Here is an 18,787-nt window from a genome sequence, read left to right as displayed (position 1 = left end):
GCTTCATCTCTTCTTCCTTTTTGGCCTATATAAATCATCAATTCCCAATATACTATGTTTAAGAAAATGTCCTAAAAAATCCTTGGTCTAGTTTGGCATGTTGCTAAAGCCTAATTTGGGATGATCCTGAGGCTCATACGCTTTTGCACCTTCCTTTATCCCACTGTAGCTCAACTATGAAATCAGAAGCTTTTGCATAACTTTCAATGAACTGTAGCTTATTGCCATAGCTAGAATAAACTGCCATTTGAAGCCAGTTACAAAAAATTATAATTAAGGCTACTCAATGTTTAGTTATGTCTAGTTATAAACTACTTAAAAGCAGAAAAGCACATCTGATTCCCTGAGTTGCATGAGGAAAAGAATATATGAGCCAAAGACTTGTTTGAAAAGCTAAATTGCTGTTTAATGCCAATGAACACTGAGCTCATTGAATATGCCAAACTATTTCAGATGAAAAAAGTAATCTTAGAAATGTTCTTAGAAATGTTAGATAACTTCAGTATATTTGTGACTCAGTTTCACTAAGAGAGTTTCCACTGAATACAGCAGTATGTTTTTAAAGAAATCTGATCTCTATTCCACTATATTAAAAGGAAAAATTGCCAGCACTCAGTAAAAGGTGTGGTATCATCTTTACCGCAGTGAACCATTTGCTACTGTACAACCACCAGGGAGAGTGTCCTGCTCATGAGGTGGTTATGCAGGGTTCTTGCATATTTGGGCACAATGCTGCAGTTACAGAATAGCATGCATCAGCTCAACCAGCTGTGGTTTGATAGCCATGGTTAAATCTTGGGCAGGTGGTGAGCAATTTCTTAGGTGGCGAGGGTCATAGAAGTCTTTCCAATTAAGAGAGACGATCAGTGTTTGAGGAGACTGGAAATGGGAACAGGTGGTCCAAGGAGCAAACCTTTATCATTCCTATAATTAATCCTCCCAAAACTCAGAAATACAACCCCACATTGACCTTTTGTAAAAGGGTAGAAATTAGGGTTCCCAAAGGAGAGTCTGGGTTTTCCATTCCTTAAACCTCCCAGCAACCTGAAAAGCTGTCCAAGATCATGCTGCCAATTTTGAGTGGCATAACCTTGGGGCACTGGGGTGGGAGCCATTACATAGATGCATGGCTTGGTTACTCCTGGCTTAGCACAATCAGCAAATTTAGACCTGATGGAATACATCCTGCCATGCTGCCTGAGTCTTGCATTTCCTAGATGGTGGACAAGACATAACCCCTAATGAACACACTCTCAAACAAATGCCAAGCCTGGACTTTTTTTTTTTAAAAGAAATCCTCAATTTGCCCATTTCCCTCTCCCTCTTTTGGCAAAGTAAAGCAATAAAAACCAGTGAGATTCAATCAGGTTCAGAACCATCACAGCAAGGGAGACTTCAACCCTCTTTATGTTCCCATTTGCTTTCCTCCAAGTTCCTTGCCTGCAACCATAGTGCCATGTGACTCTGTACTAGTCTCTTGGCTCTGTGTCTAGAGGCCAGAAAGGAGGATTAGTCTCAAGATCTGGACAAAAGACAGCTGTCAGGTTGCCGTGAGTAAATTTAGAAATAATCATGGGTAAAAAGTGGTTTGATCTGAATGGTACACTTTGCAAATGGCACACATTTGCAAAACAGTGCAAATGCAAATGCGGCCAAAATACAGTAAACTAGTTCATGGGGGAACAGAGCTGAATGCACAGAACCACCAAAACAATCCCAAAACTAAACAGCAAACATAAGAAACTATTACTTTACCTACAACAGTATCTAGCCATCTTTCTAACTTCACTTTCTCTTACCACCACAAATTTACTCATATAGTTCTTTCCAGAGCTATAAAAAAACTACTATTGTGATGTTTTTGTTTTATGTTAACCTGTTTAGACATTCTGACACAGTCAACTGCATTTCCTTAACAAGAGGACCTAGGATGACCATGTAGAATTCACTACAGCTTGGTTCACACATCATGCTAAGCCAGTCGGTTTTAACCAACCATATCGTGGTTTAATATCTCATCACTACTACTGGAAGAAGAGCACATACTATGATAGTCAAGTACACTTAGAAGATTGTTACACAGTGACAGTAACAAACACAGGATCCAACGGTACCCCTCCAGCATTGAAACACACAGATTGCCCCCTTCTTAAATGTGTTCCACATGGCTGGAAAAGTTGGAGATGTGCAGGGGACAGGGAGGAGAGAGGTTCCTATTACAAAATTAGATGTTTGCTTACACAACATTGGACGTAACACATACTGTAATTAATTCCTTAGCACCATAGACATACTGTAGTGTATAATGTCTACATTAATGTATCTAATCAAATTTCCAAAACATCAGAGTCATTGCTACTGACTTGAGGAACTATAGTAACTTGCAAAGAGAATTATTTAGTGTAATGGTTAAAGAATTAGAAGTCAGGGTCAATCTCTCATCCCAGCCTACCCCAGAACATTAAAAAAGGTGAAATTCCCTCTGGATGCCACTAAGAATATCTATAAGAAAGGTAGGGTATACATTTATTAGTACTAATTTACAGAAGCAACTCAGTAAGTGATTGTTTCTTCACCAATCCAGAAAGTAGTATTCTTTCTTCATAAACAAGTTAACATGCTGAATTTCAAGTTTTGTCTTGTTTATTCTAAAAGGGGAGTTAGACAGGTTCTAAGCCAAATGTCTCTATAAGAAATGGTATTTTATTGTAGAATAGGCAGACATTTAAAAAAAAAAGAGCTACAAAAAAAAATCTGCACAAGTTTAGAAACCACGAAATGTCCATTTTGAACAGCAAGATTAATCATTCTTCAAGAAAAAAAATCTATTTTATTTCTTATTTTCTGAAAATAAGACGAAGCTTGTAACATTAACTCAGTATATTTTAGGACATCAAAAAGTCTATAAAACAATGACAACATAATTTCTATACTATTCAAGATAACCTATATATTCTAAATAGGAGAATGAAATTAACATTTTACCAGAGCAAGAACCATCTCCCACCTGCCCCAAAGTGTGGCTACAAATTCAATGTGGAGAGTTCTGTACATATACCCACTAGGTAGCGCATTTACCTTAAAACAAGAGGTGTCACTCAAGCAAGTTACATAATCTGCAAGATCATAACTTTCAATGGGCAATGCTTAAAGATGTGTTTCACATTTCCATGAACACTGCTAGAATTTTAACATGTAATTTCCAAATGGTAAAACTGCACATATTAGTCCTCCTTCATTTTTGCCTTAACCAAAAGAATTCATCATTTTATTAAAAAAAAAAACCAAAATACATAGAAGTAATGTCATTCACGTAAGAAACAGAAATGAAACATATTAAAAGAACAGTTACTTTCTTAGAAATTGAACTGACTTTGCAATTTGGACACACAACTAGTATTACATATATCTGAAAAGGTTCCTCTTGGGACAGCTGAATATGAAATTCAGTATAAGTTAAAACAACCCTTTTTTATCTTTTAGGAAACATAAGCACTCTGCACATGGTACACACTTCCCAGGAATTGAAAAGCCACATACTGACACAAATTTATGCAGTTCTATGGTTTCCACAGCTTCAACAATCCATCTTCACTATAGGTAGCAATCAAGTTCTGGTGGGGATGGTGAGCAATACCAATGACATCTTTTTCATGAACCTTAACATCAGAAAGGAAAAAGAAACAAGATTATCTCCCAGAATATATAATCAAATGAGATATTTTCTATACACACCTTTCCCCAAACAAAAAAGAAAAAGCCTTTTAGAAAATGATCAAGAAAAATAAGTGTTTTCTTTTATTCCCATATAATCTGCACATCATATTCAGACGTGTGATAATATTCTTGTAAAACAGGCTTGTAAATTATAACCTTGGAACTTGTAGGAGGCTGGACAGAAATCAGGACTGCTCTGATTCAGTACAAAGCTCATACTGGGACAATTCAAAATAGTTTTTAAGTCAAAGTATGGCAGCCACCTCTAATTCATCCTACCACCAAATCAAATCCTCTATGAAACTCTGCAGAAAAGAGTCATTCTTAAATTCATTTTGGTATTTGCTTATAACAGTATTTGCTTATATATACTTAGTAGGAGATAGATGAAAAAAAAAAATTGGATTCTGAGTTCAACAGATTTGTCTTCCAATGAGAGTGACTCTTGCAATTAGTCATTGCAACCATAAGTCTTTTGGATGTGTGCTGGGACTGTAAAGGTGAGGTCCAGTTTGAGATAAGGAGGTATTATTTGCTGTTACTGTCACTCCGTTTTTGAACGGTTCTGCACGTGGCTGTGCTTTTCTTATAAAAAAAAAAGCAATAGATTTATTTTTTTTATCCTTCTTCATTGAGTTCAATCCAACTTTCCATTGCTTTCACAACTTCTTCCCTTTCTTTCATGTTAAACAACATAAAAGACTGAAGTGTAAAGACAATAATTTTTCACTTGTATTAGTTTTTAACTTAGCCTGTTTCCTTATTAATATACCCCTCTCTCAACCATTAATTTGCTTTTTAGGGGAAAAAAATTAAAAATTGTAAATAATCCAAATTCAATCTGCAAATGGTCTGGGAATGAGTGATGTTTGTGTTTTGCATAAAAAGCTCCACCAGTATTATCCAGGAATAAGCATTTAAATGTGAAGACCTTCACACAGATACATGCTGGAAAACTATAGTTCCTTAGCACATGCCCCTTCTATTTGTGCTGCTTTTCTCCTTTCATTTGCCTTGTAAGCAACATATCATGCCCTCATCCGACTTTGGCTCTACTGATGCTGAGGGCGTATTCTAACATAACATCCTCACATGGTTCAAGGAGAGGAGGGCAGGAACAGAGCTCAGTGAAATTGCAATAGCCAAGAGTACTGCGAGAAAATTAAACAAAAGGGGCCAAACAATATGAGAAAATGAGAAATAAGCCATGAGAGGCAGATCTGCAGACCACAAAGAAAAGAAGCAGAAAGGGAGAGGAAATAAGATGAATTTTGTTAGGATCAGGAGATTGTGGGGAAAAGAGCTGTTTGCATTCAGGTGATTTTCCACCACAACAATATACGCCAGAGTCCTGGGAAGAGAGCACAAAGCAGGCTTCCAGACATTCCCCAAATTTGAGGACTTCAACTCCCCAAAGTGTCAGCAATGTTAGCTGGCCAAGGGATTCTGGAAATTGAAGTCTACACATCTGGTGGATATCTGGGTTGGGAAAAAGTGGTGTAGAAGCCTGGAAACAGGGAACAAAGTTTTGTGATCTTCACTAGTGATCCTATAAGGAGGAAATCTGCTCTGCCAAGAATCCTGTGGGTATAAGCCAGGAGGAATGTTAGATTTGGTGGAAAAGTCCATAGGGCCAGGGAACCAAATCTGGCCTCTATCGCATACAGAATTGCTGCTAAGTTACCGCCGAGGCATCCTCTGCTACCCACCGTCAGTGTTCTCTCCAGCTTGCCAGTCACTGTGCTGAAACAGTACAGCACAAAGTCTTCACCCACACAGTAGATCCACTCGCCTCGAGGAGAAAGGGCGCAGCAGACAAAGTCACCACCTTCTCTCTTACCAGAGCTGAAACTTCTCACAATCTACCAAGTTGAAATATTAAAAAGAAAAAAGAAATCAGCAGACACAGTATAGTTCAAGATGCAGTATACATTTCTCGTGATAATGCCCTTCCAAAGGACAGAGAGTAAAAAGTGAGGGAACTGCAATCTCTAATGCAGGGCACTAGCAACAGCACAAGTGGCAAGCAGATCTTCAGAGGTTAAAGGATGCTGATGGTCAAACAGGCCAAAGACTAAGAAGGAGTTCTGTCGCTCCAGCTGGAGAAGGGGGTGGATGGGTAAGATGGAATGTGCATACTAAATCTTCACTGTCCTTTTGATACAATACAACATACTATGAGGATTATGATGTGCACATTTCAAACCTCATTCTAGCTCCTCTTCTTTTGTCTTTGAAAGTACTGTATGTCAAATACATAACAGGGAATATCAGCTAACCTTACAGTGCAGGAAGGATTTAGACATAATGTACCTAAAGCACTTTAAAAACCTGAGATGCACTATGTAACAAACCAATGTTACTAGAGACATTTAACCTGGGTAAAAAAAAGTAGTATCAATAGTATGGGCTAATATATGAAAAAAAGAGAAACCTTTATACAAGTTTCTGAGATCTGTTTTTGTATTACTAGACAATTTGTTAACTGACTAAATCCACTGAAGCAAAAGCTAAGAATCTTCCAAACCAACTGACAGCTTGGAAAATATAGGCTTTAACCAAACTGCTAAAAATATAAGCTAAAACAGGGTCTTTTGCATTACTTTGAATTCCTAAATATTAATTCAGCATCCTCAACCAACCAGTGCAACATTTAATCACGATTTACAAGAAGTCTCACAAATAAAAAAAAAGTGGGAACACCAACTTCCCATCGTCACCTCTAGCTACTGAGTCCAAAAGGAACACCAATTGTGTTCTCACAGACATTTAAAAAAAATCCAATCACGTACTTGCCCCTGCATGTTCATGATGACAACTGTATTTGATCTGTTACAAACAACAAAGTGCTCTGGATTTTTAGGCAGCAGAATCACACTGTTCACAGTGATGTCTGTCCCAGCTGTGCTACCGAGGGATTTGAAGGTGTTACAGCATTCTGTAGTCTTCATATTCCAAACCTAGCAAATAAAACAGGAAAGGAAAATACGCAAATTCCGTATTAGCATGGAACCCAAGCTATCCCCTGTGTGTCTTCACGCAGGGTATATAATGGCCCCATCCACAGCATTGTTTCCCACAATATATAGACTCTTCCTCCATCTGTGTACACTGCCTGTTATGATGGGCACCAACACAAAACTTTCATTCAAAGTGAGTCCAGTGCAATTAAAAAGTCAACTCCTTCAGTACCAATATTAAAAACAAAGAAAAAAATCTGCTAAGCAGTCACTTAAAAGACTGATCTGTACAGTGCATTCAGAAGCTAGTTTAACTCAAACTATGGGTGTGTCCAAAGACTAAGAAAACTGACACTCTCTGAAAGAGCTGCAACTAGCAGAAATGATTTGTGAGACAGAAAGTGAAATTGCATTTAGTTTAATTCTACCTGGATGAGCCACTGCACAGCATTTGTAAATATTTCTGTATTCAGTGCTAAGAATGTATTTACAAAAGATCAGTGAGCAAGGATTTTAACTAATCATGCAAATGACATAGCTCCTAGTGATCAGGACCCTGGAGCGTACCTTCACAGTGCCATCAGAGGATGCACTAATAATATAATGTCCATCCTGTGTAAATGTAGCTTCATTAACAAATGAGGAATGACCGCGAAATTCTTTGAGAGTCTTCCCCGATTTCAGGCCATGAATCCTGTTACAACATAAAAGCTACATCAGTGTTATATCTCCAAGTCAGACTGAACAGCAAAATATTGCAAAGTGAGGCATACCTGATTGTCTGGTCAAAGGAGGCACTCAGAATCTGACTGCTGTCCTTTGAGAAACTCAAGCAGGTGACACCTTTGCTATGGGCTCTTTCAAATCGCCTCAGACACTGCCCGCTCTGAATCTTCCACACCTTGAGAAAAACCAAAAAACTGATGGTTACCGTCACATGCCAATAAAATGTCCTGATACAGGATTATTGTCAAATTGTCTCAATCACTCAGGCAGGCAATTCAACATATACAGTGGTACCTCAGTTCACGAACGGTTCTGTTCACGAACAATTCGGTTCACGAACAGCTCCGGTTGCAAAATTTTGCCTCCGTTCACAAATTCCACATCGGGTGACGAACAGGATCCGTGGCCATTTTCCCTCCCGTGACACGTGGTTGCGGCTTCCTGTAGGGAGGGGGACTCTCCCTCCAAGCAGTAACCGCCTCCCCACCCGCCTTCCTGTCCTCCACGCCAGAAGTCGCGTCGAGCAAGGTTAGCGTTCTCTCTCTTCGTGCTGTATTTTGTGTCATATTTTTGTGGTTTTAAAAAAACAACAACATATGATTCAGAACAGATTAACCGTAATTACATTGAACCGTATGGGGAAATTTGATTCGGGACGCGATCAAAAATCGGGTCGCGACCAAATTCGGAGGGGTCAGAACGGATTAACCGTATTTACATTGAACCTTATGGGAAAATTTGATTCGGTTCATGACCAATTCAGTTCGCGACCAGAGTCGTGGAATGAATTAAGTTCATGAACCGAGGTACCACTGTATACTGCTTGTTCTGCTGGATGAAATTAAGGCCAAAGAGGCTTCTCCATGGCAGCTGATTGGCCATCGTTGGACCAGAATCTTAGACTGGATATTCTTATACTCAAGCTGGCCCCCTTTAATAACTGAACATCTGAGATTACCGAAGAGCATTAAACTGCACAGGCCATGCTGTGTCCTACAAGAAAAACATGAAGAAACACCAGAACAATCTGAACCCCAAATATGCACCCAGAGAAAACTGCCCTTTCCTGCCCGTATTTCTGCATGATTCACTCATAAACTTGCTTCCTTCTACTCAATCTCGGAGGTAGGGAGGAACAGTTCATTTGTCTCTGTTTCTTCATCCAGTGTGATTGAGGATTATGCAAACTGTTCCCGACGCAAAGAAAGAGTAGAATTACTTTCCTTCAGGGAAGTATTTCCTACCTCTCTCCATGAGTCAATGCTTAAAAAGCAGTGCAGAAACTCATGGAGAAAGAACCAAGAACAAATTCTCAGAGGATGGTTAATTTTTCTAACCCTGGCAAACTCCCAGTGTTGTGTGTGTCTCATGTCTCAGAAGTTCAGGAAATGTGACTTATAAGGGAGTCCCTGTGTGCCGTTTTTGGCCTCTAGCTCTCCTTAGCAGCATACCTTGATTTTTCCGTCTTGTGCTCCAGTCGCTAACATTTCAGTGTCTCTGCTGAAACACATACACAGCACTGCATCATCCATCATCATGAAGTTATCCTGTGCCTGGTATTTCAAGTCCTAAGCAAAGCAGCGAACAAACCAGATTAACAAAACTGAGATGAGAATAAACACCAGGAGGAACCAAGGTAAACAACATTCATTTCAGGAGCCACACTATCCTAAATCACATTGCTAAAATCCAGACTGGTAGTGGCTCTCCAGTTCAGAGGGCAATTTTTGATCTATGCCACATGAGACTCTTTGTAACAGAATTGTAAGGATTGCAGGATTGTAATAAGTGCCAACTGCTTTGTTTGTCAAAAAAAATGCAAAAGGAGCATTTGGTTTGGCACTGTATATCCTAATTTAAAATTCCATTCCAATTTCACCTGGAAACCCAGAACAGCTCATATTACTCATCTTCATTTATTGTGGCCAAAGAACTGATGAAGACCATTCATGGTTTTGAGTAATTCACCTGGCAGTCGAGAAGAGTCATAGATTACCTTCCTGATTTTCCCAGTAGTAAAGTTCCAGACTTCAATAAATCCATCAACAGAGCCAGTGACCAGATACTGTCCATCCGGAGAAAACCGAGCACATTCCACATGAGACTTTTGACCAAACTGTTTTAAGGGAATAAAAAACAGTATTTAACAAACAGTAATGATACTAATGTAGACTAGAAAGATAAAGACGTCCTCAGATTAAACTCAGTTCTCACTGACTACATGGATACACTGATGCAGTTCTCTTGGCAACTGTACAGAAGTAGTTTGCCACTGCCTTTCTTCTCTACATCCCTGGAAATTAGTTCCTGGTGTTCCCTCACCCAAGTACTAGTTGGATCTTGACCTTATTTTACTCCTGGAAACAATATTGGCCTGACGCTGCCACCTGCAGCATCTGCTACTTGCAGCCAAAATCTAAACTAACTAGCTATAATTTCATCTTATAGCTCTTTTCACATGAGTTGCTCAAACTAGATGAATGTTGAAAAATGTGGCTCTCTTTTGGAATAAGACAATTATGCATATTGAAAAGACATTCAAAGTAAGTCTTCTTTACAATTCAAAAGCCAGCTAAAGGAATATTTTCTCATCTGACAGATTTACTTAGATTATTTGGATGTATTTTTACTCTTTTATCATTTTATTTTATTTATATTTCATAATATATACACAACACATAGTATGGAATTCTAATGTTTTTATGAAGGGTAGTTTATAAATATTCATGTAAATAAATCTACCTGCATCTAAGCTAGATAGCTTTTCAGAAAACCTAGCACGAACAAACTATTCAAAAGCAACATTATTAAGAGGAATTAGCCAAGATTCATTTAACAGTAAAAAAACAAGTTATCATTCCCTTGAAAATGGCAACTTTTATATACAATTCACATTCAACGCACTAAAAAATATTCAGTACACAGGAGAAGAAATGTGATTCAAGGACCTTCTCTTTTAAGAATATACCACTTTTTTTCCTTGAATGTTCACTGGGTGTTTTAGACAATTTATTCTTAGCCATAAATAAAAACAATACAAATAGCATTCTACCCAGTTCCTTGTGTGTGGGTGTGCACATGTGCACCTTTGAGTCAGTGTTAACTCCTGGTGTCTGCCTGGGCATGTCCCCTCCTGAAGTTTTCTTGACAAAGTTTTTTGGAAGCGCTTTGCAATTGTAGGTAGTTCTCATTAACAGTCATTCATTCAGCAACTGTTTGAAGTTACAATGGCGCTGAATGAGTGGTACTTATGACCAGTCCTCGAAGTTGTGGCCATCCCAGCACCCCCATGGTCATGTGATCGTGATCTGAGCGTTTGGCAACTGGCTTGCACTTACAACAATTGCAGTGTCCCATGGTCACACAATCACCATTTGTAACCTTCCCTGTAGACTTCCCACAAGCAAAGTCAATGGGGAAGCTGGCAGGGAAGGTCACAAGTCGCTCTGGTAAGTCTCCTGCACCCGGCAGTAGCCACTCCAAACCTTACTGTGCTCACACTGTCCCAGCCACCTGCCCACCCTCCCCTGCCCGCAACAGCCACTTACCTGCTTGCCAGTCTGCTTGCAAGCTGCCTGGGACTTGCAACTTCCTTCCAGCTTCCACACTAACTTTAGTTGTTGGAAGCTGTCAAGGAGGTCCTCACTTAATGACCTGTGAACTGCACTTAACATAACAATGGGATTGCTGCTGTTAAGCGATGCGGTCATGTGACATTGCGCTTTACAACCGCATTGCTTAGCGACAGAAATTCCAGTCCCAATTACCATTGTTAACCAAGGACTATCTGTACCTTCTTCCTAGGGCTGAGAGAGAGGAACTGGCCCAAGGTCACCCATCTGGCTTCATGTCTAAGGTGGGACTAGAACTTACCCAGTTTCTAGCCTGATGTCTTAACCGCTACACCAAACTGGCTCTTACCCAGTTCCTTACTAAAATCAAATTTGTTTCTATTTTTAAAAGTTCAAGAACAAAAATGACATGTACACGCACTATTTTAAAATCAGAATTTTTCAAGTCATTTAAAATACATCAGTTTAGTCAATGAATCACAGTTCGGTTCTCACAACAAGCTAAATCAAATAAGCCATATGATAGTTTAGTACAATACTGAGCCCAGCCAGTGCGATATACTAAGCCTTAAGCATATCCCTCATTTGATCCAATTAAAATTCCTAATCTCAGAAGGATCGAGACTTGTTGCAGAAATCATGGTGAAGGACATGGAACCCACCTTAATATGTCTACTCAGTTGTGTGGGGAATTTTTCCTCTTCAACATCTTTGACAGCTGCTTTTCCTCTGAATAAATCAATAGTCATACCAGGGGGAAGCAGCCCCTGATGCTGCTGCCATTTCAAGGCCTAAGATATCAGAGAGGATTACAGACACAGATTGTAACACGTTTGAAACTGAACGCAAAAGGATGCTCAAACATTTAAAAAAATGTCTAAGTACCAAATTAAAGGTTCACGATCTTAGGCTTTAATGAGCGATCAGTCTTCCATTTCATATTTCAATCTCATCAATTAAGTTTAAGGAAAAAAAATACCTGTCCCAATAAGGCCATAAGACGAGATGGAGGCACCACACTAACTTCACCAGCCAAAGCCTGGGCAATGGCAGCTCTCCGCTTCTCTTTGCTGCTTCCGTCTGGGTATGCCTGGAAGGCAACACCGGTTATTATTGGATTTGTATGCTGCCAAATTCGTTCAGGTCCACAGAAACACAGGTCAGTAACTTCCTTTGGAGAATTCTGCCACTTAAAAGCCCACAACTTGTCTGGATTGTCAACTGGATGTTTTATTAACAATATGCAATTCTGAATCCACAACCATAGTTTTGAGCGTTGGGATAAATTTGGTGGAAATAACTGTACTGGAAAAGCCCAACCCTATTCAGTATGAACCCTATCACAAGAAAACTTTAATCCAACCTTCTATTTATTGCTAAAATGTACATTTGGACTGCTTCTGCTTCCTGATAGCTTCAGCCAGAGAAAGTGGAGGACATATCAAGATATCTCCCAGCAAAGAAAGGAAAATAAAGTCTTCACAGTTCAAAAGTTACCTACCCTCAAAATAGCAATTTTCTTTGTCAAGGAAGCAGCTAATCACCAACACACTATAAAACCCAACAATCGCTTGCAATTCACTTGCCAAGGCAATATTCTCAGAAATGACCAAACATCATGCTGACAGAATTTCTAACTGATATGGGTAAACCTTTCTAACAAATAATTCCAGAGAAATTGGACAATTTAATGTGACAAATAAATACATTATTTATCTATTTCTTTGAAGAGCATATCTAATGTAGAAAAAATTAATATCTGCTTCTCATTGAGTACTGTGGGGCAGAATTGAATCTAGTCAGCTAAGCAACACTGGTTGGCTATTAATATAAATTACACAGACCTAAAGGCAAATATAAAACAAAACAAATTCTGGAAATCAAAAGAATTCTTTAGTTCTGGAAAGGCAAGTGTCTGACTTTAAGAAGAAAGTTAATATCATATGCTTACTATACAGAAGCAATTCAATGTGGCTGACAAAATAAAAATACACAATAAAACAAATTATATACAATATATAGTAACAATGAAGAGGGAACGCAAAATAAAGGAAGGAACAAAAAGCATTCCTCCGATGCTCATCCAAACAAGGTCTGGACAAAGAGGGGCTGAGAGATATAACAGTACACAAATAAACAATAGGCACCGAGAAAGCCTTCTTGTGAGCAAACGCTAGATGAGATTTTCTGCATTTTTAGGCACTTGAAGCAGTTTGTCAGTTAGCCTGTCCTAAGTTGATTAGGGCCTTGAGCCTGACTCAGAGCCAGCACAGTTGCTTCCACACAGGTACCGCATGTACACAATGAGGCATTCCACTCAGCAACTGGATCATTGCATTCTTCACTATCTAGACCAGTGTTTCTTAACCTTGGCAGCTTGAAGGTGTGTGGACTTCAACTCCCAGAATTCCCCAGTCAGCCTTGCTGGCTGGGGAATTCTGGGAGTTGAAGTCCACACATCTCCAAGCTGCCAAGGTTGAGAAACACTGGTCTAGACCAAGTACAGGTATAGCCCCACACGGAGTACATGACCATATCTTAAATAGAAGACTATCAGAACACAGGCAACAGTAGCTGTCTTGGTCCAAGAAAGGGCATAGTTGATGTACCAACCAAAGCTGGTAATAGGCACTCCTGGTCATGGTGGTCTCCTGGCCTTCAATGACAGTTGTGACTACAGACCTGTTTTTTCTGAGGGAATACAAGAAAGATTCCCAATTCCTATTATCTGGGAATCATCCACGCACAATATTTCTATCTTGTGAAGATTCAATCTCAACTGATTGGCCCTCAACTAATCTATTACTGTGACTGTCTAACAACTGACTCTGACCATGCAAGCCCTATTATTGGGGCTTCAACATTGCCTTTTTTTCTTTAAAGGTGTTTGATCACTTTATTGGGTTTTATTCTTACTGGCTGTGCCAAGCTCCTTTTGGTAGATGGGTGGCCTTGTAAATTGGTTAAATAAATAAATGCACACCCAACCTTGATTAAGAAGTTACAAAGAAATACAACATACTGACAACCCCCTCCCCCCATAACAACCTCCTTATGACTGCCCCAGTGACTTTATATAAATGTTAAATAGCACTGGGGAAAAAGTAGTGCCTCCTGGCACCCGATCCAAAAGCACATTCTACTATATAAAACCATCTACACAGGGCCTCCAACTCACAAAGACAATCCAAGAAGACAACATGGTTGATTATATCAAAAGCTATCTCAAAATCAAGCAAGATCAATAAAATTGCACTCCCCCACTCTCTCACACAAAGAAGGACAGCATTCTTATTCACAACACACTGAAACAAAATGTCGAAGGTGAAACAATTCTAAATTTCAGACAAGACCCAAGGTCATGGATTCCCAGCTTCTTTCCTCTGTTTAAAGTCATATACCTCATTCATGTTTTATCTCTGTATATACCTTGACTTGTTTAGACAGCCCAGGTTTAATCAGAATTTTCAAAGAAAAATAATGTCACCTTAAGACAGCATTAGTCAAACAAAGGCAGAGAATATGTGAGGCAAAAGGAAAAATGTATGCACAAACCAACAGAGAATTTTAAATTCCTAAAACTGGTTCCAGAGAGGTAGCTGAACCAATCCTAAAGAATATTAGAAATACACCTAAGAACTTCTATTTTCACAACCCCTAAATCTCTTGGAAGAGAGGTAGCATCTATCTACCTTTTAATACTGGGATATAACACATAGAGCTAAATTGTTTTAAACATATTTTCACTTGCAGAACATGCAATGGTATTACAAACTGAATTACATAATCAACTAACAATAATTTCAAAACTGTGTGATAGCTTACATAGTTCGCTTCACATTAAAAAACATAATATATTAGTGTGCAAGAAAAGATATCATTTACCAATATCTGCATTTCAAAAGGATATAACTAGAATTTATATCCTTTTGAAATGCAGATGTTGGCAAGTATGGTAGACGTCTTCCATTATGCAGAAATGATGAAACGAGGTATCTTGTTTATTGCAAATTGTACATGAGAAAAATAATAAAGCAAATCTAAGTTAAATAAACAACATAATATTATTTAACATAATGCATGTAAAAATATGGGGTAACATAGTTTTACCTCACGTGGGTCAAAATAGGACCTAGCCAAAAGGTTCTCAAGATGAATATATCGCTCTGGCTGAGTTTGCTTTAACATGATCATTGGGTCAGTCTGCCTCAGAAGAGATCTAGCAGCACCCAATTCACGAAGTTCTATCAATTCCAGAACAACCTGAATTATCAGCAGAAAAGCATTATTAGTCATACAAACAGGTGTTAATGCACAAATTGTTATGCATATGTGACTTGTAAATACAGTTCAAATGAAATTGCAATATTGAAAATTGTGTAAGCAAAATTTGCCTCAAGTTTCAAAACCAAGACAGAAAAAAGTATAGACCAGAAGTCTTGAAAATTCCATTTTTTAAAATGAAAAAATAAATAACTCAAGTATGAACAGGGGGATCTATATGCAAATGCTTTAACATCTCATTGAAACTGTCATGTGGCACTACTACTCTACTGCCAGAAGCACAATAAAACACAAAGTTTATATTCTTGAAAAAAAATTAAAGCTAATCTACACATTGTGAAAACTGAAAAAAAAAATCAGATTGCATCCAGACCTAATATAATTTTATACTAAATGGGGTGAATTAATCTTCAGGGACAGCAGCAACCATAACATGCCATGATACATCAAATGACATCTGCATAATGACACCACGGCATAAATGGTGTAGTTATGTGATGATGCCATGACATCTGACACAAATATTAAGTTATATTATCTGGATGATGTCATCATGCATGTATCATCATTTGCCCCTCAGTTCAAAAATGAAATATGAATATGCTGCACAGTTACAAAGTGCCAATTTATTTTCTAGCAAATAAAAATATGCCAACAGATACAACTCAAAATATTATTGCACAAAACATGCTGACCTGTTCATACAGATCTATGAGTGTTTTATCTGGCAACTTTAGTGACTGTATTGCCTGCAGTACTGTATCCCAATGGCCACTGTTAATATCTGCCACAAAGCTCTCAATGCTGTCCACTGTGTTCAGAGACACTGTAGTTTCCTCCTGCAACGTAGCCAGGGCACGATGAAGGCTGTTCTCCTTCAGATATTGCATGATTAATCGGATGACACTGAACAAAACAATTAGTACAACTAATTACATAAATTTATTCCATTTATCAGTACCTCTCTCACACACACAAAACATACGAACTATCTCATTATAAGACATTTTCCAAAATTTGTTCCTGCTCCAAAGAAAAAAAAATCAATCAGCACTTGATAACTACATAATACTTAGGGTCACCCCACACTCAAAAAGTGTTGTAATACTAATCTAACAGTGCTGCCACAAAGAACAACACCTTGAGTTGATAAGTGATGCTTTTGCTCCTTTGTCATTGATTCTGTCGACACTGCCAAATACACCACTTCTTCCTCTCAATCGCCCATTCCCCCACCCCATCGCATATTTTGTGCTTTTGAGTCAGTGTTGACTTCTGGCAGCTGCCTGGACTAGGCCCTGCAGTTTTCTTGGCTATATTTTCAGAAGTGGTTTGCCCTTGCCTGCTTCTTCCCAGAGCTGAGAGGGAGGGGCTGGCTCGAGGTCCCCCAGCTGGCTTCGTGTCTAAGGCAGGACTAGGACTCACAGTCTCCCAGTTTCTAGCCTGGTGCCTTAACCACTACACCAAACTGGTGTGCTCTCTCTCTCCCTGTTTATAAGGTGGGATGATAATAATAACAACAGCAACAAAACAAAACAACTATTATTATCATCATCATCATCAATTATGTGGTCTGCTTCCATTACGGTCCCTGATGGGGCAACTATTCCCGTCTCCTCTGAGCCCGCTTCCCTGGGGTGAGGCGAGATGAAAAACCAGTAAATATACAAGCGAGAAGCTCTGGGAAGCCCGCCACAGGCCGCCTTCGGAAATCTTCGGCATGGGTTTAGAGCAACCCGGCGCTCTCCGCCGGCGCTGGATTGCAGCTGTCCCGGGGACGCACCAGCGGGGACAGCAGCGGGGCGGTGGATCAGGAGGAACTAGACCTGGGACGGGTCAAAGGAAGCTGGCACCGAGCCGCAGAACTCGCCCGCCCCCACCCCTTTGCCGCTCAGCGGGCCCGCTCAGCGCACTCACTCCGAGGACTCGATTTCTATCGACATGTTGAACTCGCTACACCCGCCACCTTGGGCACACCGAAACACAACGCCGGCTCCACCCAACCTTCATTCACTTCCGGGTCGACTCCTCCCATTCGCATCATAGAGCTATTTTATTCAAACTCTCAAGGACTTTTGACTTCCGGGCTCCTTTGACGCCTTTTTTTTCCTTGAAGAAGTAGTGGTGAAAGCACCCAATGAGAAAAAGGCGCGACAAATGTAGTGTAGTGTAGTATCAAAGAAGAAGACCCGACTGAAGATTTTTCGATTGAAGATTTAAAATGTTAAAATAAATATTATGCAGCCTGGATTTGGCGAACAGGGTTAGAGAGTTTAACTCGACGACGGAATATTGATGAAATCTGAAAATGTTTAAGTTTTTTTTCAAAAAAGGCTACTACTGCATTACTAACAAATAATACAATCCGGGAGACTATGAGATTCTCATAACCCCCCTCAGTGACAGCCTTCCCGCAATATGTTATTGAGCAGAAGTGACTTTTTCTAGAATTAAAAAAGAGAAAACAACCATAGATTTTGTTTTTGGCTTCGAAATATTATGTCCACTGTAATATTTCAACTGGTGGAAGATGGCACTTGGTTACCCAATGGACTATTCTACAAACATTCCTGCTTATCCCAATTGGTATGCGAAAACAGGGCTTAAGGCTGAAATCTGCAGGGGGAAGAAATCTTAATTAAGTGTGTTAACCTTCCAAAGGGGTTCCTTGAATGTTTGTCCGGTAAATAATAGCAATACGGTATAACTTCTACTTTTCCTACTTCTATGATTACGTGATATATGAGAAGAAACAAGTGAGACCAGGCTCTCCTTGTCACGTGATAGGCCGTGCATGTGACGCTCTAGCAATCGCCTCGGGAGTTCTATGGGATGCATTCCTCCTGTCCCGCTGCATGGAGGAAGGACCTTATTTGGGGCGTCACGGCGTTCGAGCCGCTCTCAGTCAGCCTTTCTCTAGCCGTGTGTTCCTCCCCCTCCCCCCTCCCGTAAAGTCAGTCTCACCTCATTCTGTAGGATTGCTTCCAATAGAGTGGCTCAACAGACAGGTGAATTAAATCCTTGTTCACATACGTGTTACTAAACAATTGAATCTATTACTACAAGGTGGTGATAGCATTGGTGTCCGTAGCAAGCTATGATGATGTCAAAGTGATGATACATGTATCATGGTGTCACCATGAAAATAACACCGTTGTGTACATGTCTGATGTAAATGCATCCTTTGCAACATGTGGCATGTGTCATTTGCCCCTCCTGCAGATGCCTGGGATGATAGCCACTATAGTAATTTAGACCACTTTAAATGGTAATCGAACAAAGCCTTCAATGCCAACTGGTTGTGAGAGCACCCACAAGAGCCCTAGAAAAGATGCAGCTGCTTTAAAGGGTTGCAGATGGATAGTACGTACACTCAGGCCTCTATATGTTCCAAAGCAAATAGAAAAAGCTGCATAGCACTCCAGATCACCTATTCACCTGGGTGTCAGATGGCACACTTGTAACTTGAAAAATGCATGAGGGGATGAAGAGAGAAGGATAAAAGTGGGAAGCAACCATTTGTAGTGA

The 18,787-nt window shown here is 39.6% G+C and overlaps 1 protein-coding gene across 1 annotated transcript; it reads right to left on the bottom strand.

Moving 5' to 3' along the window:
- Window positions 1-2,021: 2,021 nt before the first annotated feature.
- Window positions 2,022-17,277, bottom strand: SMU1 (SMU1 DNA replication regulator and spliceosomal factor). The gene is made up of 12 exons (XM_007427881.4): window positions 17,177-17,277; window positions 15,955-16,165; window positions 15,086-15,238; window positions 11,955-12,065; window positions 11,638-11,766; window positions 9,400-9,519; window positions 8,855-8,971; window positions 7,451-7,578; window positions 7,245-7,371; window positions 6,510-6,677; window positions 5,427-5,579; window positions 2,022-3,659 (listed from the first exon to the last, which is right to left on the bottom strand). The coding sequence occupies exons 1-12, from the start codon at window positions 17,200-17,202 to the stop codon at window positions 3,561-3,563; spliced, it is 1,542 nt and encodes a 513-aa protein (XP_007427943.1). The 5' UTR covers window positions 17,203-17,277; the 3' UTR covers window positions 2,022-3,560.
- Between the last annotated feature and the right edge of the window lie 1,510 nt (window positions 17,278-18,787).

This window comes from Python bivittatus, unplaced genomic scaffold, assembly GCF_059951505.1.
Source record: "Python bivittatus isolate LINGU-HERP-01145 unplaced genomic scaffold, Pbiv_v1 ctg000520_np1212, whole genome shotgun sequence".
NCBI classification, from domain to species: Eukaryota; Metazoa; Chordata; class Lepidosauria; order Squamata; family Pythonidae; genus Python; species Python bivittatus.
Note: the sequence above shows the minus strand (reverse complement) of the source record. Positions and strands in the feature narration are given on the sequence as shown.